At 37.9% G+C, this 25,779-nt stretch overlaps 2 protein-coding genes across 2 annotated transcripts; both read left to right on the top strand.

Annotated features, from left to right (window-relative positions):
• Positions 1–3,355: 3,355 nt before the first annotated feature.
• Positions 3,356–25,165, top strand: LOC109790208 (Metal-dependent phosphohydrolase). Its single transcript, XM_020349322.3, has 8 exons — positions 3,356–3,857; positions 5,451–5,575; positions 6,310–6,347; positions 21,070–21,180; positions 21,286–21,365; positions 24,337–24,373; positions 24,596–24,637; positions 24,724–25,165. Exons 1-8 carry the CDS (start codon positions 3,606–3,608, stop codon positions 24,807–24,809), a joined length of 771 nt encoding a protein of 256 aa, XP_020204911.1. The 5' UTR covers positions 3,356–3,605; the 3' UTR covers positions 24,810–25,165.
• LOC145953250 (uncharacterized) lies at positions 9,224–17,339 on the top strand. Its single transcript, XM_083067137.1, has 2 exons — positions 9,224–16,979; positions 17,168–17,339. Exons 1-2 carry the CDS (start codon positions 16,229–16,231, stop codon positions 17,188–17,190), a joined length of 774 nt encoding a protein of 257 aa, XP_082923263.1. The 5' UTR covers positions 9,224–16,228; the 3' UTR covers positions 17,191–17,339.
• Positions 25,166–25,779: the final 614 nt, after the last annotated feature.

Here is a 25,779-nt window from a genome sequence, read left to right as displayed (position 1 = left end):
TAACCATAAAAACTTGTTATATCGAAAAGGGAAACAAACGACAAAAGGAGGTCCCTTCTACAGGTAAATACAAGTCATTTTTAGATGTAAAGGGGAGATTATTTTTTGACTGACTTGATCATCAGAGTCCTTTTTTGCAGGTACCTCTACTGCTCTTGGACAATGAGGACTTCAATCCAACTTCAAAGATCAACGTCAATTGACAATCTCATTGTCTAACCTTATTCTATGAGAACAATAACAACAACAACAACAATAATAATAATAGTTAACTAGTTCGTAGACCCGTCTAATGTATGAGAATTAATATCAATATACTAATTAACATAAATTTATTTTTAAATATATAAATTAATTTTTGAATTTGACGATAAATTATAATGAATAAAGATGAAATGTAAGGCCAAAAAATTTGACATTTTTGGTGAGTAATGAATCTATTAAGTTGAAGAGATAAATGTAACTTAAAGAAAAACACTTGAAATTTTAAGACTCTTCAAATTCCTTAAATTTTTCCTTCTTGATTTTGCTCCTTTAATAACGCATATATAAGAAACAAAAGTTGGTAATTGAAATATTGTTTAAAAAGAAATATTGTATAAAAATAATACAAATTCAAGGAAGAGTAACACTAAAACAAAAAGAGAGGCTTAAGTTCTAATTGCGCTTGCTTATCAATCAAAATAGTTCTCAAATCATTATCATCACATTTATCTTTCATCCTATACATGTCATTTCTCATCAATGAAGTACAAAGCTTTGCTTGGCAATCTTTCTCTTCAACTTTCCATGCTATCCTCAATGGTAGAGGGCCTACAACAAATATAATCCATTATGTATGCACAAGCAACACAACAAACAATCCATTCCCACAAAATTTGTTTCAAATCTCAATGTTTTTCACCTCTTTAATAACATTCGTAATATACTATCCTAGCATTTTCATCTTCATTTCACTAACTATAACCACCAATGTTATACATATATACACACAAAACCAAACTGCAAAAGTAGTACTAATTATAATAATAATCCAATATTGTGATAATCTGAAGTGTGATCTCAGATCACTTAATCCATAAAACCTCAATAACTTGATCAAATAATTTACAACCTCAAATTCAACAAAGCAAATCTCCAAAAATATTAAAAATATTAATAATATAATAAACATTTTTACATAGTAATTTTTTTTTCAAGAATATAGTTTTTGGAGGATAATTTTTTTTATCTCAATTTCTTATAGAAACATTCTCATGAAGGTGAAAATCCTTTTTCAAATTAAAATTTTTTTTATGTATATAAAAAAAACCACAATATCCTTTTTGAAAACAAAAAATCTCTCCCTCCCTCTCTCTCACCCTCTCTTTCGCTCACTCTCCTTCTCTTCCTCTCTCTCCCCTTCTATATATTTCTCTTTCTCCCTCCCTCTCTCTCTCTCACTCTCACTCCTCCTTCCTTCCTCTCTCCCTCACCCTCTTTCTCCTTCTATTTCTTTTTCTCTCTTGTCACTTTCACTCCCCCTCTCTCTTCCTCTCATGTCTTTATTTCTCCCTCTCTTGTATTTCATTATTCTTTTAGCTTTGTCAATTTTAATAATATTAATAAATTCTTTTCTGTTTCTATAGTTTAACGATATTTGTTAATATTTATTTATTTTTTTGAATGAAATAAAATAATATATTTTTATTATTCTTAATTATTATGTAACAGTTGTCTTTGTTTATTTCATATTTTTAACTTTTCAAAAATAATTTAATGTAATATTTGTAATAAGATTTGAGTAAATAAATATGTTTAATGAGTTGATTTTAATAAAGGGTAATTTTGTAAAAAAAATATTTATATACTCATACTATACTATTATAACAAAACATGAAATTGTTTAATTCTTGAAAATCCTATATAAATATTTTTAATAACTTTTATGAGTAATCAAATATATTTTAGTTATGATTCTTAAATATGAAAAACTTTTTCCCTATCAAATGGTTCTTTAACGATAAATCAAGTTAATTGCAAATATTGAAGTATAAAACGAAGTTAATTGCAAATATTGAAGTATAAAATCAAGTCATGTATGTATGGAAGGTAGAATAAGGATATTAGATATGAAATTATCGTATATAATGAATCATTTTCAATTAGCAAGTCATATAGAGTTTGGGGGTAATGAGTAACTCGTAAGGTTTAAGCCTTGTCAGTTCAAGTATAGGATCATTAAAATTTTTAATTATATCATTTATTATATTGTATATTATATATATATATATATATTAACCTTTTTAATAAACCATTTTGATCCAGTTTCCATAACACTCTTTGTCTTTTTTCATTATATTTTCGTAAATTTAATTTTCAAAATTTTCACATCCTTATATTGATTATCTAAGGCATCCTTTAATTATTAATTGATACCTCATATTTAATTTTAACTATTTTAAAATTTAAACTAGATATATATAAATAAAGACTGTATTTGATACACATTAATATACCATACAAGAAATATAATATAAAATAAGAGGGGGAATTTGTTCACTCTAAGAGTAAGTCTATTTAAACTTATTGTATTCAATAACTCATGTTTTACATTAAATTTCAACGATCCAACCGTTGAATTCAAAATTTTTAATGCATAGATCAAATTTGTAAATTTTAAAAAAAATTGAAAACTATTTGATACTTTGTTTCATTAATTCAAATCAATGTATAAAATGATTTTGTTATTATCCGTCAAGTTGAATTAATGAAATGTAGTATCAAATGATTTTCAAACTTTTTAAAAATTTGCAGACTTGATCGATGCATTAAGAACTTTAATTTCAACGATTGGATTGTTGAAATTTGGTGTAGAACATGAGTTATTAAATGATAGATTTATTCTTAAAATAAATGAATCTCTCTTTATAAAATAATTACTTAAATTATTCAAAACTTTTTGTTCTATTTATTGTTTGGTGATTAAATGAACAATAAATCTAACAATATAAATAAAATAATATTAAATTTATTATAATATTTTTTTAATATTAACTTTCTTAATAAATTATATTATCTTGATGGAAAAAATGACAATCATAATTGTTATAATTATAATAATATAGCTGGTAGTGATGTTAATAATGATAATAATAATAATAATAATAAAAATAAAATAATTGATGACAAAAATAATAAAGAATTATAATAATGATAGTAATAGATAGATGATAATAATGATGATATTAATCACCATAAGTAACTGTTTTACTCCAGTAAAAAAGTATAAAGTGCCTAATTTCTTACTGAATTTAAGCCCTAAGTTAAACAAGCTGTGTAATTGGCTGATTTCTCATCTGAAGACACTAAGGTCCAAGTCTGGTTCCAAATCCTACCATACCCACTCCATCTCACAAGTCACAACCACTACTCAACCCTCGTTCACAAACAAACAACCAACAACAAACGACTCAAACAAAAGACCAAAACGCAAGCACTGTCCAATTCATTTCTGTCGTCGCTTCCATTCTCTAGTCTCCACCCACCCCCACACTCTCTCACTCCATTCCCCCAACATCAAATTTTACAAAATAATAATATAAAAAATAAAAAATAAAAGAAAAATGGCGATTAGTTATTCACCGGTTCGTTGCCGCGTCCCCTCGCCGCATCGCACTTTCGCTTCTGCCTCGATTCTCGCGCCCACCGTCTTCTTCCGCGACGCCGCTCCGAGCCTCAGGCTCGTCTCGGTTCGGTCCCAGGCCCCAGGCTCGGACGGCGTCGCCCAACCCAAGAAACACGCGCGTGCCTCCGTTGGGTTTTCCGCTTCTTCCTCGTCCGTGATTGATTTTCTCACTCTCTGCCACCGCCTCAAGGTACCTTCGTCTCGTGAAATTCGAAAGATCCTTTGGTTCTGTGCTCTTGTGATCGTGAAATTACCGATTTGCCCCTTTTTGTGGAAGTGTGAAAACGAATGATTCTTGTGTTTTGTGAAAATTTGCGAGAGGAGAATGTGATTTAATTCCAATGTGTGGTTATGTGTTTATGTTTACTTGTGGTTGCGTGGGTTGGATTGGTTTAGTTTGTTTCTCGTTAGGTTTAAGAAAATATATTTTCTGTTTAAACTAATGATTGTGACTCTGAGTGTCACGGTTTCGTTTGTTTTATGCTTTTATTAAAAAAAACAACAACTAAGTATTTATGTAATAAGCTTTTATCAAGCTGGTTTTATTAATGATACAATCTATAAAGGGGTTAGAGAAAGGTTATAAACTATTTTGATAAGATCAAATGAACTCTTTTAAGTGTCCCTTTGCATGGAAATGGTGTAAGCAAAAAAGTGTTTATATATTGGTTTAAATGCAAAGGAAAAGCATGCTTTTGTGGGTGATGGTGTGTGTATTGTTGATTTGTAGTGTCATTATATGAGAACGGTGCTTGGGGAATTGACTGCATTTTTTGCTGACAGGGAGTTAGGTCATGCAAAGTAAGAACTGTGTAAACTGTAAACTGTAAAGGCAGAAAGTAAGGATGTGTGCAGTGTTGGTTTAAAGTGAGTTAAGTTTACAGGGTACTTTAATTCAAATAAAGAATAAATACACTTTTATTTTCAATTATTGAGGGGCTGAATACGGCTGATGGGGCGTGTGTTACTATTCTCACCTTAGCATCTGATTCACTAGTCTATTAGCTCACTTATTGCAACTTTCCTGAGTTGACATTTTCTTATTCTTTTATGAACGTGCCTGAGAACTGAGGTAGATGTCTTATAGATATGGAGTAGAAATAGAATGAGAATTCAGTTTTTCTTATTTGGGAGAAAACTACATCTGATTGTGTAAACAAGTATGGAGTCATAGATAAAGAATGTACAATAGGAACTCTCGTCGTTGTTCTGATTTCCAGGCGTTTGAGAGGCTTAGTTCTCTCCCTTCTCTTCTTTTCCCTAATCCCGAAAAGTTCAGAATCAGAGATGAAGAATTTACAATAGGAACTCTCTTTGTTGTTATGATTTCTAGGTGTTTGAGAGGCTTAGTTCTCCCCCTTCTCTTCCTTTTCTGATTCCTGAAGTGTCACATGCGAAGTGACAGAGTAAAATGTTGGTTTATCAAAAATTTAGTTTTGTTGTTATGTTACTCTGTTACTCATATTGCATTAGGGTCTCTCTTTGTGTGTGTGTGTGTGTGTATGTGGTGTCCCAATGTCCTAAGTTTTAGATATTACCCATGTCAATGTCTATGTTATGTATGGTGTTTGTGTCATATCGGGTGTCTGCGTTAGAGTCCATACTTCATAGCTTACTATACATATGGCACCAAATATTGTGTAGACTGTTTGTAATTAGGTTATTCATATTTAAAAAAAATAATGATAAAATATGAATTGAAAATTTGAGGATGTAAACTAGTTCTGCAACACTGAATGAATAATAATATAGTTTCTCTTTGTCATATATGTATGCCTTGTAGACCACAAAAAGGAAAGGATGGGTTAATCATGGGATAAAAGGTGCTGAATCGATTGCTGACCATATGTACCGCATGGCTTTAATGGCGTTGATTGCTGGTGATGTTCCTGGATTGAATAGAGAAAGGTTTCACATTGAAATTCTCTTACATGAATTTTTATGTTGCTTATTTCTGTTGTGGTCTTGATTCTTTGGTTTGTTTTATTGTGGGATGCATCTCTAGATTACATGATGAAGTGAAATTTGAAAGTAGAGTACATTGCTATAGTGTAGTCTTTAGTTGGACATTGAAATCACATTGCTCGTATCATATGTCCCATTTGGTGTAGTTGAAAGGTTTTATTGGAGTCTCTTGTTCATATAGTTTTGGCCTTTCTGTTTTACAATATTATCTTTCTATTATATGCAATTTGTTATTTGTTATATTCAGTTTGGTTTACTTTATTAGCCTTTTTGATAAATATTTAGAATGTCCATGAAGACTACAGTATAAATCAGATGGCTTCTTGCATTTATCCAATGTGAGAAACATTGTATTAACTATTATCATTTCAATGTTATGAGCTTGTTTTGAGGCTTAATTTGGGAATGTGCAGTAAATAGTTTTTTTCCCCAATTGTGGGTGAGATGACAAGGTGACATTCAGTCATGTATTTCTTAGAAAGAACAACTTAAAATTAGAAACAACTCTTGCAGCTAGAGACATTGACTTAAGCAAGGGCCAAATCATTTAACTGCTGGTCCATTCTGGGGCATAATTGTTTGCTTGCCCCTATTCCTGTTATTTCTATTTTCTGGATTTGTGTTTTAGGTGGCCCCCTTGGGTTTTCTCTTTAAACTATTTTTTTCCTGCTTTACAGATGTATTAAAATAGCACTCGTGCATGATATTGCAGAAGGTATCTGTCTATTCCCTCTGATTGAATTGTTTCAGCATTTCCTTACATTAAATCTTAGTCACAAATTTTACATTGGATGAACTGCTAGCTGTATTGGCCTGACATAAAAAATTTCAAATTTCATTCAAAATGATTGGATTATGGCTCGTGTCCTTGAAGGCTGCAGTCATTGGTAGTTTTCACAATGCACTGTAGCAAAGATTATAGAGGATGTGTTCATTTATGTTATATTTCTGCCAGGAATAGCACTTTAAAAGGCTTAATTGATTTTTATAATTCAGTTCTCCACTTTTATGATAACCAATGGATTAATAGATATGTTGAATGTTGCTAGGTAAAACATTGTTACGTATTGACTCTACTTATTAAATTATTGAATAGGATGAAATATCTAATTGGAATACTTGGGTAATGTTTTATTAGAGAAGAGATTATATTAATAAATACCTTTATTAGTTCTGTTTTAATATTGCATATCTTTTCTGTATCTTTTCTGTTTTTCTGTTTTTCTGTTTACTGTTACCAACTCATCAAGTTGGCTAGATTGTTAGGTCTATATATGTAAGTGATATCCCACAAATATCATTATCTTATTTTCTAATCATAATACAGTCTATTGATTTTCTCTCAACTCTCTCTCTCATATGGTATCATCGTGAGCACGGTGAGATCCGGGTTTCTTCTCTCCCAGTTTGTGTGGCTTTGCCTTTCGCGCCCTCTTTGCGCGCTGCCTCTGTATCTCGCGCCTCCTTCGCGCGTTCTGTTTTCTGATTCGCGCGATTCCCTGTTTGCTCGCGTCCTCTCTGTTCGACTTCGCAGCGCTGCTTTGTTTGATTTCTGCTCGCATTGGTCTTGCGCGTCTTCTTGTGATCTTTCTCTCTGATTTGCTCCAATGGCCTCCGCTTCCGCAACCTCCAACAATTCTGTCTCGCACACCTTCTCGCAGTCTGTCACATGCAAACTGGATGACAGGAATTTTTTAACTTGGCAGCAACAGGTTACCGCGGTAATTCGCGCACACGATCTGGAACGATTTGTTGTCAATCCCAAAATCCCGCTGAAGTTTCTTACTGCTGAGGATCGTGATGCCAATGCCATCAATCCCGAATACACTGTCTGGGATCGCAAGGATTCTCTGCTGTTTTCCTGGCTTCTCACAACACTCTCCGAACCAATTCAGGCTCGTGTTGTCTCATGTCGTCATTCATATCAGATTTGGGACATGGTGTTTCAGCATTTTCAGTCACTCACCAAAATCAAAGCCATGTCGCCACCGGCCCAAATGGGCCTCGGCGGTCGCGAAGACGGTCGAGCTCGCTTATTATTTTAGTTTTGAAAATGTATTGGATTATTAGAACGACTTGTTCTCAAACTGAGACCTTGTCGATCTTATCCAATTTATTTATTAAAAGTCTCACCAATCCATATTAATCCCAAGCGGGACCCTCCATGGATTAGTGGTTTTCGCAAAAGGAGGGTTCGTGGAGTCGCCACCAATGTTTTACTCAAAACATTGGAAAAAGGGATAAGGCAATTGATTTTATAAATCAACTTTGGCCATTACAACCAGAGTTGGGTAAGGGAGTCGGTTACGCGTGGGGAAGGTGTTAGCACCCCACAGCGCCCCTTTCGGGTTCCCTATGACAGATTATTTTCTAAAATAACAGCGTAAAATTACTAAATTACCCCTATTTATTCTAAGCAATCATAAATTAACTAATCTACATGATGACAGTTTAAATATGCATACAGAAAGCAGTAAAAGGAAGGATTTAAGAAGAAACCTCTTGAAGCGTGCTTTTATATATTGAGTAAAACTGGGAAGCTTTTTGGCATTCCCTCGCTCTACAAGCTCGCTCGCTCCTTCCTAAAAACTTTTAACTATGGAAATCCGGAGGATTCCCCTTCGACTAGGTTCGATCCTCAAGCAAAATGGCTCGGGGCTCAAGAACTTCGTCGGATCAACTCTCCGAGTGATTTCTAGGGCAGAACACTGCTCAAAAACCCCAGAATACTCAAGGAGAGGGTTAAAACTATCTGAAAAAGTGTGTAATGACGTCCAATTGACGTCATATTTATAGGGAATAGGCGCAATACGGCCTACAGAAGCAATACGGCCGTATTGAAATTTTTGAACTTCAATACGGCCGTATTGAGTTCAATACGGCCGTATTGAAATTCAGAAATTTCAATACGGCCGTATTGAGTTCAATACGGCTGTATTGAAGCTTCAATACGGCCGTATTGATTTCAGTACGGCCGTATTGAAGTTTCAGAAACTTCAATACGCCGTATTGAGTTCACTGCGGCCGTATTGAAGCTTCAATACGGCCGTATTAAGTTCAGTACGGCCGTATTGGGCTTCATTCCCTCCACTTCCTTATTTTGAGCTATTCTAAGACCTCTAGACCTACAGAGAACCCTCCTAGGGCCTTCCAGGAGTCCTTCTGGCTGATCTTCCTTCAGTCTTCGAGAGTCTTCAAGCTTTATTTCCGACCCGGACAATTTTAGGGGTCTACAGCTGCCCCCCCTTTACTTAGTCGGACGGCCTTTTGGTGTACCGGCTGACAAGTAAAGGAGTTGACCCAATTGTCCGGGTGATGCGCCGACCTTCTGACTTGTAGCGTCTTCCGGTGGAAAATTGTTGAGTAACCTCTCCAGGTTGTTGCATACCTCGGCGCTCCTGACAACCTCGGTAGCTAAGTTTACCCTCTCCAGGTCCTGCCTCTTAACATTCAGCAGTGTGAGTTTACCCTCTCCAGGTCCTGCCTCTTAACATTCAGCAGTGTGAGTTTACCCTCTCCAGGTCCTGCCTCTTAACATTCAGCAGTGTGAGTTTACCCTCTCCAGGTCCTGCCTCTTAACATTCAGCAGTGTGAGTTTACCCTCTCCAGGTCCTGCCTCTTAACATTCAGCAGTGTGAGTTTACCCTCTCCAGGTCCTGCCTCTTAACATTCAGCAGTGTGAGTTTACCCTCTTCAGGTCCTGCCTCTTAACATTCAGCAGTTGTGAGTTTACCCTCTCCAGGTCCTGCCTCTTAACATTCAGCAGTTGAGTTTACCCTCTCCAGGTCCTGCCTCTTAACATTCAGCAGTTGAGTATTGCCTCTCCAGGCCTGCTTCCGTGTCTTCTGATCACTTCGGCAATGATTTGATATGATTTTTGTCTCCACAGTCCACGATGCTGCTTCGACGGTTTTTCTGATTTTGTGCCGCTGAGGGCTGGATAACGCAGGGATCCGTCTAGGGGATGTGCAGTCATTCATAGGTTCTTGTGCCCCAACTTGCATTGCATTGTTGGTACCCATGGGGAATTTTTGACTCCTTGGGGTGTAGACACAGATGCTCTCTCTCTGAGTTGAGCGATGCCTTATGCTTGGCTGACGTCCTTTTGACGTGGGTGGAGTATCCCGGTTATCTTTATTCGGGTATCTCTTTTGGATTTTCTGATTTTTGTAGCCTCTGTGTAGGCTGTTTATCCGCTGGGGATTTTGTCATTCATTTCTTGACTGGCCTCTTCTGTTAGGCAAATGATCTTGATGTTTGGTGCTTGGCTGGATGCCACATTCCGCTTGGGGAATATTTATTGATATATATATTTTATTTTTCTCCTTTTGTAGGGGTGCCTCTTGAGTAGGCGACTGGGGATTTGGGGATTTTATGTATCCCAGAGTATTATTTAGAAAGCCTCTTCAGGCTTAGCTTCACTCTTCATTTGAGTTGGAGAGCTATCTTCCACTGAGGAAGTTTTTAAGTCCTTTGACTAGATATACTGTTTGAATCATGCTTCCGTTAAGGAATTTTGCTGATCTCACTTTGATAGCTTTCACTGAGGAATTTGGCCCGTGAGTGGAAGCTGAGATTTCTCTGGGGAGTATTATTTCGGCGAGCCTCTCCAGGCTAAGTTATTCTGAGAGTATTATTTAGGCAAGCCTCTCCAGGCTCAATTATTCTGTACAATTTTGTTTGCTGGATTTTCTATATCCTTGCCTTTTTTTTTTATTTTCGGCTTTTTCTGTGTTTTGCCTTTTCTTCTGATTTGGCTTTTTCTGGTATTTTGCCTTTTTTTGTGTTTTTGGCTTTTGCTGTACAGAATTTAAATTGCTAGAGAATTTTGAATTCAAAAGTGGCAAATTTCATTACTAAAAATGAATTTTGTACAAGGAAAATTTGAGAAATGGGGCTAAGCCCAACCAAACTAATGCATGAAAAAGCAAGAAAACAGAAGCCGGTCTTCACTCCTCTGCCGGCGGGTCCTGTGGCGGGTCCGGGAAGCGACGATGCATCCAGACGGAGAGGTTGTCAAACCCCTGCACCAAGGTGTCTAATCGAGCATCTGTACTCTGCTGCCATGTGCCGATGCTATGCTGAAAAGCATCGAATCGAGTATCGATGCTTTGCTGTAAAGCGTCAAAGCGGGCATCAAAGTAGGCCCTATCCGACTGCGAGGTGCCGGTCTCTGGCTGTGGGCTGCCATCGCCCTCAAAGTCGAGGTCATTGAGGATGTCGGCATAGGCATCGGGGCCATCTACTCGTACAAACCCTCCAGCTGATCTAGTAATGATCCTCATGCTAATCAAAGTGGTAGCACCGATCAGCTTTGGCGCCAGGGCCCTTGGCTCTTCGCCATCGGGGCATCCCCATGTCTCCGCCAGCTGTGAAAGGAGTGGGGCGACCAAGATATACCCCTGTCTAGACTCTCCTCCCTCTCGTGTCCCCAGCTTCTTCACATGCTCGAGGAAGAAATATCCAGGGTTGGCCTTCCGTCCAGTGGCCATGCAATATAGTGCCAGCAGGTCCGGACGAGTAATCGACTCGGGGCTCTTGGACCTGCCATGGATAGTACTGGTAAGGATCTTGTGGCAGATCCGAAGAGCGGTCGGAAGCCGGGAGCCCTTTACCCCTGAATGGTAATCCTCTCGGCCAGTGAGCAATCTCCACATGTCAACCGGAGTCCACTGATCAGGCCATTCGCATATGGCATCACGAAATTCCAGCTGATCAGTGCGGCTGAAAAATCCTGCCTGGACATTGAACTCGTCCAAAGTCAAGGAGCGGTACCCCTGATTCATCCAGAAGTCAACCGAGCAGACATCTTCCCCATAACTGTTCGTCGACTCAGTAATACCGACGGAGGCCAGGAACTCCTTCGTGGCTGTCAAGTACAGCTGAGAAGGGGAATCAAGGAGAAATCCCCATCCTATGCTGCCAAAGTAACCCCTGACGTCATCCTCCAAGCCCACTGCTCGGAGAAGGTCAAAGTCGAGCACCCTTGACGGCTCGAAGTTGAATGTCTCTATGAGCTCCAGCCGTTGCCTGTGTCGATCCGTCATCTCACGTCGAGCTGGGGCTTTCTGTCTTTTTCGGGATGACTCTGCCATTTCTGAGAAGCTGTCTAGGGTGCACTCACAAACAAAATATGCAGAAAATGAAGATTGGTATGCAAAAATGAGAGGGGGGAGGCTTATTTATAGAGAAGTTTTCGCCAGTACGGCCGTATTGAATTCAATACGGCCGTATTGGCTTTACCGTTATTGTACAAATGTGGCAATCAATACGGCCCGTATTGAATGGAATACGGCTGTATTGAGCGTCAATACGCCCGTATTGTGTTTAATACGTCGTATTGAATACGAAATGTTGCTTCAACGTTCACCTTGATACGCCCGTATTAAATTCAATACAGGCGCATTGATTTTTTTTTTTTTTTTTTTTTTTTTTTTTTTTGAGAAACAGAGAATAAGTGATCTTCCAGTACACCTATCGTCTGTATGCATGTATGCAGTATATGATGCACCTAATTCTATTTGATTCATTTTTTCAAAAGAATTAATCGATACGTTCTTCTGTTTGGATTTTTGCCATTCCTCTAGACGAGCTGTGCTCTGCCGATTTCTGTTACCGAGGAATGATGCGTATTTGATTTTGGTGTCATCAACCAAATGGTTCTTCCCTTTCTTTAGAAGATGTGTCAACCCTCCTATTGACCACTATATCTTCATGTTTCCACTAGATTATTCAAAAATCGTTGGGACAAGAGAGAAAAGAAGGAAAAGATATATTTTCAAAAGTTTGTGTTTTAGAGGGGATTGTTTTATTTTTTGAAAAATGGATTTTGTAAGAATGGCTGGCCAATGGTAGGCTTAAATGTTTAGGTTTGTTCGTTTAAACACTTATGAGGTTAAGCACATCTTTGTTATTAATGATTGTGCTTTGACAACTTGGATAGCTTTTCTTGAGCCCCTTTGTTGAATTCAATTGATGGTACCATCATGGATTTATTCTGTTTTTTCCTTTTTTGATGGCTCTTACTTTTGCCTAAAACACCCATTTGTGATGTCTTAGCGAGCTTTTGTCTTTGTTCATTTTTTCAACCCTAACTTTTGCCTAGGTCACCCTTTTTGTGGGATTCCTAGCGGGTCTTTTGCTCTTATTTTTGCGCAGTCCCCTTTTTGGGTTCCTTGCCGAGCTTATTATCTTTAGGATTTCTTTATCCATGATGGCACTTATTGAGGCCAAGAAAAGGTGCTCCAAGCTATCATGCACATTTCCACATAAAAATGATGCGGGTTTATTGATTATTAAGACGATTTTAACCTCACTTATGTTTATTCAAACAGGGTTAAATGACGTGGTTTAGAATTTTATTGCAAGCAAGAAAAGAAGCGATAAAGAATTAATGAAGAATGATTTTATTATAATCATGATGGAAACATGTGCCCTATCGAGGCTCGGGGGTCGGGCTGTCCCCGAGGAGTGATCTCTAATAGTCACTGAATTTACACATCCCTATTAGAAGGAAAAGGACACTTGATGACGACAACTGGCCTTGACGTTTGTGAACCAGCCTTCCTAAAGATCTGGCTTAAAGAACGTCGAGAAGGATCTTGATTCCTCTTCGTTCTTTGATCTTTAACAGGGTTGTATCCTAACCCTTGTTTCCCCGGATTGTCCTTGATAATGGGTAGCTCCGGGATTCCTTGGGAGTTCTTGCCTAATCCTTGTCCTGGCAAGTATCCGTTCTTTGTGAGCATATGGGCTACCTTCTTCATTTCTCGGGGAAACGTTTCAACATTGGCGATTTCCAATGCTTGGAAGGCGGTTTCCAAAGCTTCCTCTGCTGCATCCACATAAGGTATGTTGGATGGCTTACTGATGAGTATGTCGTCTTCAGCTTGCACGGTCACCAGTTTGTCACCCACGATGGACTTGATTTTCTGGTGGAGCGTAGAGGGTACAGCTTTCGCATCATGAATCCAAGGTCGGCCGAGGAGACAGCTGTATGCAGGAGTAATGTCCATTATTTGAAATTCGACGTTAAAGATAGTGGGTCCGATTTGGATTGGAAGACTGACTTCTCCCACCACTTCTCTTTTAGAGCCGTCGAAAGCTCGAACGATCATGTTGCTTGGGCGCATTTGGACTCCCTTGATTGCCATCTGATCGAATGTTCTTTTTGGCATCACGTTCAAGGAAGATCCATTATCCACCAAGACCTTCGCGATGTGATACTCCTTGCACTTTACAGAGATGTGCAAGGGCTTGTTATGGTGCGGTCCCTCGGTGGGGATCTCTTCATCTGTGAAGGTGAGGTGATCATTAGCCGTGATGTGACTAACAATTCCCTCAAATTTGTCTTGGGATATGGTGTGTGATACATACGCCTCGTTCAAGACTTTCAACAGAGCTTGCCGATGCGGTTCGGAGCTTAGGATCAACGACAACAAAGTGATCTTTGCTGGTGTCTTGTGAAGTTGATCCACAATGGAGTACTCGCTTTGTTTGATGAATTTTAACAGCTCATCAGTCTCCTCCTCGGATTCTCTATCTTCCTCGGTTTTCTCCTTTTCTTTTCCTTTACTCTTGGGAGCTTTATCGTGCAGATCTTCGGGAGAGTAGATCCTGCCACTCCTAGTCATGCCCCCAAGTCCAGCGATGTTGGAGATATCGCTGTCAGCAGAAAAATGGACGTCGTATATCCATGGCACAGCCTTATTTGTTTTGTAGGGGAAAGGCCTTGGAGCGATGATCCTTAACGGTGTTGGACCTTCCCTTTCGTCTGTCTTGATTACCAACAACGGAGTCGCCGCGTGCTTGTTTGGTGCGGTTGTTGGTTTGCATTTAATGACCAATGGCGTGCGATCCATTCTGAACATACGCATCGATTATTTCTTTCTTTTTATTAATATTTATTATTAAATTACCGGGAGAGATAAATGCAAATGAATGACTATGAAATGCAAAGGCAATTGAGAGATTTCATAAATCACAAAACTTGATTTCATTGATCATAGAAAGTGTACAACTTATCATACAATGCTTTGAAGCAATTTTTTACAATATAAGAAAAGCCGATAAAAACCCACAGGCGGGTTCATTTTTCTTCTCCATTCGTCTTCGGCTTCCTCCACATGGCGTGCTATTGCTTCAACTTGCATATGGACGGCTTGGCTCATATCATCACTACTTTTCTGAGCGTCCTTCGCCTTTTGAGTGTGATAGTTGATCATGGCCTGCAACTCGTTGAGCTCGTCTTCGGCTCGATCCTTCTCTTCTCGGAGTCTAGCCATTTGTGCTAGTCCCTCCCTTTCCTTTTTGCGGAAATCGGAAAGGTTTGCGGTTTGTTGTTGAGCAACTTCCCGCCATTGTTGTGCGTCGGATCGAGTCAAGAGCAGATCGTCTTGCATGTTCTTGATCAACTGTGCCTGCCTTGCATGTTCGGCTTCAAGGTGTGCTATCTTTGCGTTGACTTCTTGGAGTTGACTACTCGGTTCAACCTTTGGCATTTTGGATGCCCGAGTAGTCTCCTCATTGAGGTTAGCACACTCATCCTTGAGCCGCTCTATTTCGTGGTCTTTCTTCTTGCATTGCCTTTGAAGACCATCAATAGTAAAACTGGATTCTTCATTTTTCTCTTCAAGAACTCTCATTTGAGCTCCCATAATTTCCAGCTTTTTGGTCAAGGCGTCAACTTGTTCTTGCAATGCCTTCCTTGTTGCTGTGGTTGCACAAGAAGTGGATGGTTGAGGCACCCCCCTCTTGCTCCTCCATTCCTCATAATCAATGGAGACGGATACCCGAGGCTTTCCAAGCTCGAGATCTCCCTCATAGGTTGGTCTCTCCCACGCTCTCATGACAGCGTGCATGTCCTTCTGATGCTCATATTCGAAAGAGAAACACAACCCTCCAAGCTCCTCTATAGTAGGAATGATCTGAGTCCTCATCAGTTGCCTCATAACCAATCTTGGTGAGTAGGCTATGCAACCTCTGAGGCCCATTAATGGTATGCTTGGATAACTGCCGCATCTCATCAATACATTACTTGGACGGAACCAAGGGCAAACCCACGTGAAGTGTTCAATACTCCACTGTTCCATCTCCTCCTTCCACTCGGAAGCATATCGGCGGCGTACGGGGATCTTCGAAAAACTTCTCAACGGATCGGGCAAAGTCCCCATATGACTAAAGGCATAAAAGTGTGTGATGCCCCACACATACAACAAGGAGGTGCAGCATCGGATGATTTTTCCTTGCTTCTGTTGAGACAAATGAACAGAGAGCAAGGTGTCGGCATTTCCGAACGTATTGGTAACAATCCCTTTCCATGGTCGACCAATAGTACCCTGCCCTAAGGATTTTCTTAGCCATTGTACAGATCTTCGCACCATCACCATCAAGAAAGGCACAAGATCGTGTTCAGATTATCTCCTTCTCATCAGTACTATTGTTGAGACTCTTGCTTCGATTGGCAGTCTCGTTTCGCCTAGAGAACATGCTGAGTGCATTCTTGGTGGTCTCCCACCTGAATATGACTCTCTGATTTCAACTGTCACTGCGTTTATCAGCCGTGATGACATCCTTTCTCCTACTGAAATTGAGAACATGATTCTTGCTCAGGAAGCAAGACTTGAACAAGCAAAAGCTGCTGTCGTCCAAGAACCCCTATCCATCAATCTTGCTCAAGCCACTTCTGTCCCAACTGGTGTTCCTAACGTCAATTTGGCTTTCCAGCAACCCCAGATGTCAAACCTTTCACCTAATACTGTTCAGAATTTTTCACCTCAGCCCCAAGCTGGCTTCAATAATCATGGAGGACGTGGTCGTGGATCTCGTGGAGGACGAAATCGTGGGTCCACTGTTCAATGCCAAATTTGTCACAAACGTGGACATGAAGCCTCCACGTGCTATCAGCTTTCCCATAGTCTATCCATGGGTGGTTTTCGGTTGCCTTTTCATTCTTTGTTTACTCCTTACCCCACCTATGGTCCCAATTCTCAATCTGGGTATGTGCCTCAGCACCCTGGTCCTAGTGCTGCTCCATACTATGGAACTGTTAATATGCTTGGACAGTCTGGTCCTGTCCCATGGCCCTCTTATCCTTTGGGTGGCTCCTTTTCTGGTCCTGGTATTCCACCTCCTGGATTCACCTTTCCTGCAGTAACCTCCAATCAGTCTAGCCATTCACGCACTGCTCCTCCTGCTCAACATGTTCATGCTCCTCCAACTCTTAACACTGCCACCGCATGGATCCCAGATTCTGGTGCTTCTCACCATGCAACCCCAGACCCTCAATACCTTCTACAGAGCGCTCAATTCACTGGTGCAGAACACATTGCGATGGCCAATGGCCAAGGTACATCTATTGCCTCAATAGGTTCTAATATGTTTCAGTCCCCTATGCATCCCTCCAAAATTTTGTCCCTCAAAGACCTTTTACTTGTTCCCAGTTTAACCAAAAATCTAATAAGTGTTTCAAAATTTGCTAAAGACAACAATGTCTACTTCGTTTTCTATCCTCATTCCTGTTTTGTCAAATTACAGGATTTGAACGAGACTCTTCTTGAAGGGAAACTTGGTGAAGATGGTCTCTATCATTTTCACCCGCATCTGGCAAAGAAGAAATCCTTCACTGTTGACATTGAGCAGAACTCAGCCTTTCCAAAATCTGATCCTTGTATTTTTCTTTCTGCAAAATGTAATCATGGTGTTTCAAATACCTATAAACAGTGGCACTTACGGTTAGGGCATCCTCATCATGATTCCCTAACTAAAGCTTTACAAACTTGTAATATTCATCTTCCAACTATTAATAAAATTTCTGATTTTTGTGACTCATGCTGTATTGCCAAGTCTCATAGACTTCCTTCTCAACTATCTACTACTGTTTATTCCAATCCACTTGAACTTGTTTTTCTAGATGTTTGGGGACCTGCATCATTAGAATCTAGTTGTGGTTATTTGTATTTTCTAACGTGTGTAGACGCCTGCACCAAATACATGTGGATTTATCTCCTTTGTAGAAAATCAGATGTGTATTCCAATTTTCAAAATTTTAAGGCCCTGGCTGAGAAACAATTCCAAACACCTCTCAAATCTGTTCAAACGGATGGTGGAGGTGAATTTCGCACTCTAATTCCATTTCTTCAACAAGAAGGCATTATTCACAGACTCACTTGTCCCTATGCTCATCATCAAAACGGCACTGTTGAACGAAGACACAGACATGTCGTTGAACTTGGATTGGCAATGCTTCATCATTAGGCCTTGCCACTAAAATTTTGGGATCATGCCTTTTTAACTGCTACCTACTTAATCAACAGACTACCTTCCTCCTCTATTGAATTTCAATCACCCTATAAATTGATTCATAACAAGGATCCAGACTATAAGTTTCTCAAGGTTTTCGGCTGTTCCTGTTTTCCATTACTTAGACCCTATAATCAACACAAAATTCAACCCCGGTCCGAAGAGTGTCTATTCTTAGGATACTCACCTAGTCATAAAGGTTACAAGTGTTTAAGCAGATCTGGCCGAATCTATATCAGCAAAGATGTGATCTTCAATGAAGACAGATTTCCCTATACTGATCTCTTTATTTCAAAAAATCAAACCTCTACCCCTGCCACCTCTGTCTCTATTCTTCCCTCTCTTGTTTGTTCACACAACCCACCTTCCTCTCCTGTGATATCACCTGCCATCTCTGCCAGTTCTGGTTCCTCTGAGTCTAATTCTTTTCCCTCTTCTACACCTGACAGCACTACTTCCCTTACTGTTTCATCCTCTTCAAATTCACCTCCAGCCACAACTCTTAATGTTCACCCTATGACTACTCGCTCAAAAAATGGGATTGTTCAACCCAGAATTAACCCTACACTTTTGCTGTCCAATGTTGAACCAAAAACTGTCAAAACTGCTCTTACTGATCCCAATTGGCTTGCTGCCATGCAAGCTGAAATCACTGCTCTACATGCCAACCGTACATGGACCTTAGTTGAGTTACCTCCTGGCCGAAAACCCATAGGCTGCAGATGGGTCTTTCGTATTAAAGAGAATCCTGATGGCTCCATTAACAAGTACAAGGTCAGACTTGTGGCCAAGGGCTTTCATCAGCAACCTGGTGTTGATTTTTCTGAAACCTTCTCTCCTGTGGTTAAGCCTGTCACCATCCGGATTGTTCTCTCCCTTGCTGTAACCTTTCAGTGGCCACTTCGACAACTTGATATTAATAATGCATTCCTCAATGGAATGCTTGAAGAAGACATTTACATGTCTCAGCCTCCCGGCTTCATTGAACCCAACTATAAGCATCTTGTTTGTAAACTACAAAAGTCTCTCTATGGTCTCAAACAGGCCCCCCGTGCCTGGTTTGCCAGATTAACTTCTGTCTTGCTAAAGCTTGGTTTTCACAAGAGTAAGTGTGATCCTAGCTTGTTCATTTTTTCTACTCCATCTGCCACTATTTACATGCTTGTTTACGTGGATGACATTATCCTCACTGGCAATTCCCCCTCCTTGTTGCAAAAGTTCATTGATCATCTCAATGAAACTTTCTCTCTCAAAGATCTTGGTAGTCTAGACTACTTCTTGGGTATTGAAGTTAAAACACTCTCTACTGGGCAGTTACTACTATCTCAACACAAATACATTTCAGATCTTCTTACCAGAGTTAAAATGGAAGACTCTAAGGGAATCTCCACTCCTATGATTGGTGGTCAACAACTTGCTAAAACAGGAATCTCGTTTGATGATCCTACTTTGTATAGATCTGTAGTTGGTGCATTGCAATATGCAACAATTACACGACCTGAAATTGCCTTTAGTGTCAATAAGGTAAGTCAGTTCATGTGCTCTCCAATGGAGGAGCATTGGAAAGTGGTCAAAAGGATACTTAGGTATCTCAAAGGGACTCTTAAATATGGTCTTGTTTTTACTCCTGCTCGGTCATCCTCCTTCTTCAATCTTACTGCCTTCACTGATGCTGATTGGGCATCTGATCCCAATGACAGGAGATCTACCTCGGCTGCCTGCATTTATCTTGGCCCTAATCTGGTGTCTTGGTGGTCTAAGAAACAACTGCTTGTTGCAAGGTCAAGCACTGAAGCTGAATATCGTGCTTTAGCTCAAGCCGTCACTGAGGTCTTGTGGATCCAATCCCTTCTAAAGGAACTGAAAGTTCATCTAAACACTCCTACAGTGCTCTGTGATAATCAAAGCACAGTAGCACTGTCTCACAATCCTGTTCTACACGCAAGATCTAAGCATATGGAACTTGACATCTTCTTTGTTCGAGAAAAAGTCATCAGTAAAGCTCTGGTTGTCTCACATATTCCTGCTCAGCATCAATATGCAGATCTTTTAACCAAGGCACTGTCTCCCAAGCGTTTTCTGTCGCTGCGTTCCAAGCTCAATGTTGCTGATCCATCAGATCTGTCTCATCCTCCTTGAGCTTGTGGGGGGTGTATTAGAGAAGAGATTATATTAATAAATACCTTTATTAGTTCTGTTTTAATATTGCATATCTTTTCTGTATCTTTTCTGTTTTTCTGTTTTTCTGTTTACTGTTACCAACTCATCAAGTTGGCTAGATTGTTAGGTCTATATATGTAAGTGATATCCCACAAATATCATTATCTTATTTTCTAATCATAATACAGTCTATTGATTTTCTCTCAACTCTCTCTCTCATATGTTTGATCCAACTTTTTTTTGTTTATATTCTCCTTAAAAGGAGAAATTGGGTCAAACAGATTTTCTTAAGAGCTCTTAAAAAATGGATCAAATTAATTTTATAAAGGAAAAGGAAAACAAGTAGCTGTATTAAAAAAAAAAAAAAAGAGTTAGGTGAAGGATAGTTTAGTAGGGGAAAAATAACTGGCTTTTCTTCTCTCTCTCTCCCCTCATAAGCATACTCAACCCACTCTCTCCTTTCTTTCACTCCTTGCTCTCTCATATATCTCTTATATCTCTCTCTCCCAGATCTTGTTCTCTTCTCTCCATCTCTCATCTCACTCTCCCTGCTCTCTTTTTCTCAGGTCTTCTCTTTTTAGCCAAAAGAAATGAAAACTATTAAACACTCCTACTTTATCTTTAAAGCTTTCATTTTGAGTTTTAGTAAGTCAAAAAAAAAAAAAAAAAGTTGGGCCAAAGCCTTGGATAAACATTTGAAAAAACTTGTTACGCTTCATTTTTCGGTGGAAGATAGAGTTTATAATATGTACAATGAAGCCATAATTCAGTTAAAGAATGTGGGATTATTTGACTTTATTCCATGAATTTTGACTCAGTTGCATGTGATTGTGAATACTGAACCCATTGTTTTTGATTGTGAATACCAAACGCCTCCTTAAGGAAAAGATAAAAGGATTTGGCTAGGTATCAAGTCCTCTTCGATTTATTGCTGGTTTATAATTTATGAAATTTGAATTTGGTTTTGCATTCAATAGCTATTGTAGGAGACATAACACCATCTGATGGTGTGCCGAAGGCTGAAAAGAGCAGAAGGGAACAAGAAGCTTTGAACAAAATGTGTGAACTTCTTGGTGGAGGGATGAGAGGTATTGTAAATTATTTTTCTTGGAAATTTTACAGAGATTCCAAATTTGGCATCAAATATATTTGATGACACTTTTTTGTTTTGTTTTGTTTTGTTTTTTTTACAGCTGAAGAGATAAAAGAACTTTGGGCAGAGTATGAAAACAATTGTTCACTAGAGGCAAATCTTGTTAAGGATTTTGACAAGGTACACATATGCTACCTAATATGGGGGTGCCTGTTTTGTGTGAGCCTGGATATTGGAACCCAAATTAACATGGTTTTAGGTTATGGGCAATATGACAGAAGCAGGAAAGTTAGATTTAGAAAAAGAAGAAAAAAATGATCTTGGCAGTAGAGATGATGATGTATTGAGTTTTTTTGTTTTTGTTTTTTTTTAATGAGGGTGGGAGTGGAAAAGAAGCTCTTTTGAGGATGTGACCTTTTTTAATTAAAAAATGTCTTTCAGACTTCAGAGGGAAAGTAGAACTATCAACTATCCAGTGGTGAGATATGCTTCAAGAAAGAACAAAATACAAGGTGAAAAAATATAAATGTAACAAAGCTGCTCAGTCTCTTAGCTTGTCAGAAAGGGAAGCTTTCGTATAGCCACCATCACAAAGGATAGCACACGAACATAATGCTACCCCTTTAGGCTTAGGGACGATGAGACACGATTAAAGATGCTTGCAATTCACTCAAGTCAAATTTTCTGAAAATCCATGATGTTTTTATCTGTTTTACCATGATGGCATATCCATTATATGAAACCATCAGAAACTGCTTCAATATATAAGGGTACACCCAATGGTCACCAAGGATCCCAAAAATATTTTTTCAATAGGAATGTAGCTGTGTTGCTCTTACACTGCTAAGTGGTCTAATGTTTCTAAGCTAGATTTGATAACATTGTGAGGAAAAGTAATGTGGGGCCTGAACATTTTCACTCTAATCCAGCCTAAAAGACTAACTAGAGAGTTAAGACTAACACTAGCAGTAAAAGGGTCAAAGTCACTTAGTAATATTGAAGGATATAATTTAACGAGAGAAATGAAAGTGATAAAACAATGGGACTATACCTGATGATAATTCTCGTGGATGCTCTCTTGAATTTAATTGAATTTTCTTGTGAACTTACAGTAGCCTAACTTGAGTCTATTTTTCTCTATCACAAATTTTAATTTTCCAGGCACCCATCTCTATTTTGGTCAAGAATTTTAATTTTTATAGCCTCTTATCAAAGTATTTTCATTCTTTAGCACTAGAGTATTTCACTATTTTATTTAAGCTTGAGCAGTTAATTTATATGTAAAATCAATGGAAAATAGTCATTTTTTTTTATGTTGTCTTCTATTTCTAATATTGTCGTCAGCCAACTCACCTAAAGTTTAAGTGGTTTAGTGAAGGCTCGGGAATTACTTTGTTTAGCATGTTCCCTGATGCAAGTTCCGTTTGGGCTTGAAGCATAGACAACGAAAGGTCCATTTTTACATTTGTTGAAATTCAACCTTTATTTAGAAGAATGAAGCTGCAATTGCCATACTCCTGAGTCCTAGTCACATGGTAATTGGCTTTGTTATGTCTGCAAAATAGATTAAAACCTTTTTCAGTTTGGCCTGTGCTTCTTCGCACCACCTGCCTCAAAGCATTAAAACCCTCTGGTTCCTTGACAAATGGATGGATCAGATAATTTTTAAGTTGGATTATAATGGATATTGGCTGGATCAATATCCATCCATAAAATTGAATGGATGGATTGGATCCAATCTATCATTATTATATTTGTATAATGGATGGATTTACTTATGGATAGATGATGAATAAATGGATTGTTTTGTCACCCTTATCTTGATCCAAGATTGGACTTCCACCCTCTTGTACCATAACTTATCTGTTTATTAGAACGATATCTGTCATCTTTGATATTTCTGAAGGATGGGACATCAATAATTGGGTTTTGATTTTGGAGATGATTACTCGGAAAGACTGAAGTTGTCAATTGCACTTTGAACAATATTGGTGATTGGTAGCAATGGTAATTGAATGGAAACTGTAGAAATTTGATGTTGGGAAACATTTAATGTATGCTAATTTTACTGTAAATGAAAAGGCAGGTATCAAGAAATTGTAAGTACTAGACAATAATATAACCCAGCTTATGAATGTGAGTTTAGAGAAGTACGATGTAATGAATCCCATATGTAAAGGCATTATAATGTCCATCACAGAGGTTTAAGCCAAAATAGCTACCTATTTGAATTTTTTGAAATTTTGGGAAATTTAGTGAAGGCTAAATATGAATAGAACAGGCAATCTAAGTACTGCTCATAACACCAAGAAGCATGAAATATGCATTTAATTTAACTTAGGTAGTCTCTACTGTATTCAATTTGGTCAAAACAGAATTGGAGTTTTTTAATCATTAGATTTTTCATGCATTAAGACTTGCTTTACTTCACTTTAATGGTTTATAATTTCTATTAGTCTGGTTAACTGGTTGAAGGTTCGTAATTACTTGTATGCTATCAGGCAAATCACTTAAGAATTTTACCAAGGGAAAAAGTTTTGCATGTTCCATTGTTCTTCCTTCTCTGGTATATATCAACAATCTACTCTGATCTACTGGCTACTTGAGTGGTTTGTGTCTTTTGGTTGTATCAAACTTCTCTTTGAAGGTTTTCTCCCCTCTTCCATATCAACTTTAGTGCAAAACCAACCTTAAATCCTATAATGTAAACCCATCATGTTTCCAAAGCATACATTATAACAATCAGTTGTCCTTTTTGCTTCAATCAAACAGATTTTACCAAATTAAAAACATTTAGATTTTTCTACCTTGCATGGGTGGTAAGTTCCACACATAAACAATAAAAAAGAGTAGTACTAGACGCTCTGAATACTGGCTGTATAAAATAAATTACAGAGCATTGAAAAAGACTATCTATTCAGTAGTAGCAAAAAATATTTCACAGGCATGACAAATGACCTCTACAGAATCAGTTTTCACAATTTTTTAACACATTGTTTTTTAATTAAGAGAAACATGAGAGGGGTTAAATATAAGTGGTTTTAAACTTTTTGTAACACTTTTAGACAAACTTCATAGTTAAAGTGTAATTTACCTTATTTTTTATGGTTCATTTCTAATTGTATTGTTCTGCTCTCAACATTCTGATCAGGTTGAAATGATTCTGCAAGCACTGGAATATGAAATAGGTACGTTATAGATAGATATATTTACATATGGCCATTGAATTCCTACCGTGATACAACCTTAAGTATGGAATTCTTTAAACAGTTGAACTCCTCCAGCATTTTTACGACTGATGAGTTAATAATTGATAATTCTTCCTAAGTCGAATTCTTCTTTTTTGCTATATACTGTTCATGATATGCTTTGTAATACCAAGTATCTCAAACTACGCCGTACCTTTGCAGAACATGGAAAAGTGTTGGATGAATTCTTCCTTTCAACTGCAGGTAGAGTTGAAACTTTACTTATAAATGAAATGCTCATAATTTTTATTTGTCTTTGTCAACCAATTTATCTTTTACTTGGTCTTCAGGGAAATTTCAAACTGAAATAGGAAAAAGTTGGGCAGCTGAGATCATTTCAAGAAGAAAATCTTTATCAGCAAAAAGGCTAAGTTGATATAGTGTCTGACAAATGGTGCCATCTTAGCTTGAGTGATTATGGTTGGTCTTATTGACAAAATAGCTTGGTTAACCAGAACCAATAAGCATGGTTTTCTGCACAACCTGGTTCTGGAATTTTGACATAATTTGGGATGACGTCTATCTGTTGTCCCTGCCTGATAATTTCTTCTTTTGGAATCAGTTTTTGTCTTTCTTGGTGACGCATTTAAACATAACTTTTATTTCTGTTTTTTTATTTTTTTGTCAACATTGGTAATGTAAATTAATATATCATATCTTTAGGCAAGTGTTGAACATGTAATTTGTCCTAGAAATAGTTGGAAGTGTAAGTATCTTTGAATGTTTAGGAAACCTTCTCTCTCTCTCTTTTTTTTTTTTTTTTTTGGGTGAAATTAGCATATTCTTTGGTCGAAAGTTAAGCATTAATTCATTAAGGAATTGAGATTTATTTAAGGCTGTTTTCTTCCGACAAATACTTTTCGATATATACGGATCGAACTTTTGATCACAAGGAAGTCAAATTTAATGGGTTTTTTTTTTAATCAAATAGTTCAGCACTGAAATTTCAATTAAATATTAGTTTGAAACTTTTGATGGCAGCCGTATTTTTAATAGAGTCTAAATTATCAATTAGTGGAAGTTGTTTCAATTTAACATGATCTTAAAAGTTAAAACCAATATTAACTTTATCTTTTCTCTTTTAATTGTTTAACTTTCTTCCTCCTTCCATTTCTCATTGTCCCGTTGTTCTTTTGTGTTCCTTGCAAGTTAATTAAGCAAAATAAGTTAGATTTATTTTTATAACTAAATCGTAGTCGAATAGGCGGCATATATATAATATGAAGTAATAAATTGTACTACACAAAAAGTGTCAAATTAGTAATGAATAATGTTAAATATTATGATTGATTAATTAATAGTCTTTGTCTAAAAAAGTTAGTTGTCAGTATAGATATTGAGTCAAT

The sequence above is a fragment of the Cajanus cajan genome, chromosome 11 (genome assembly GCF_000230855.2).
Source record: "Cajanus cajan strain Asha chromosome 11, NIPB_CcT2T_4, whole genome shotgun sequence".
Classification (NCBI taxonomy): Eukaryota; Viridiplantae; Streptophyta; class Magnoliopsida; order Fabales; family Fabaceae; genus Cajanus; species Cajanus cajan.
This window is presented reverse-complemented; position numbering and strand designations above follow the sequence as displayed.

What these genes read in the sequence shown, in the direction of transcription:
- LOC109790208 (XM_020349322.3), top strand. Translation starts at nt 3,606, where the DNA reads ATGGCGATTAGTTATTCACCGGTTCGTTGCCGCGTCCCCTCGCCGCAT. An exon ending in CTCTCTGCCACCGCCTCAAG is followed by an intron (nt 3,858 to 5,450) that starts GTACCTTCGTCT and finishes TATGCCTTGTAG; the next exon opens with ACCACAAAAAGGAAAGGATG. An exon ending in CCTGGATTGAATAGAGAAAG is followed by an intron (nt 5,576 to 6,309) that starts GTTTCACATTGA and finishes CCTGCTTTACAG; the next exon opens with ATGTATTAAAATAGCACTCG.
- LOC145953250 (XM_083067137.1), top strand. Translation starts at nt 16,229, where the DNA reads ATGATTCTTGCTCAGGAAGCAAGACTTGAACAAGCAAAAGCTGCTGTC. An exon ending in TGCGATGGCCAATGGCCAAG is followed by an intron (nt 16,980 to 17,167) that starts GTACATCTATTG and finishes GTCAAATTACAG; the next exon opens with GATTTGAACGAGACTCTTCT.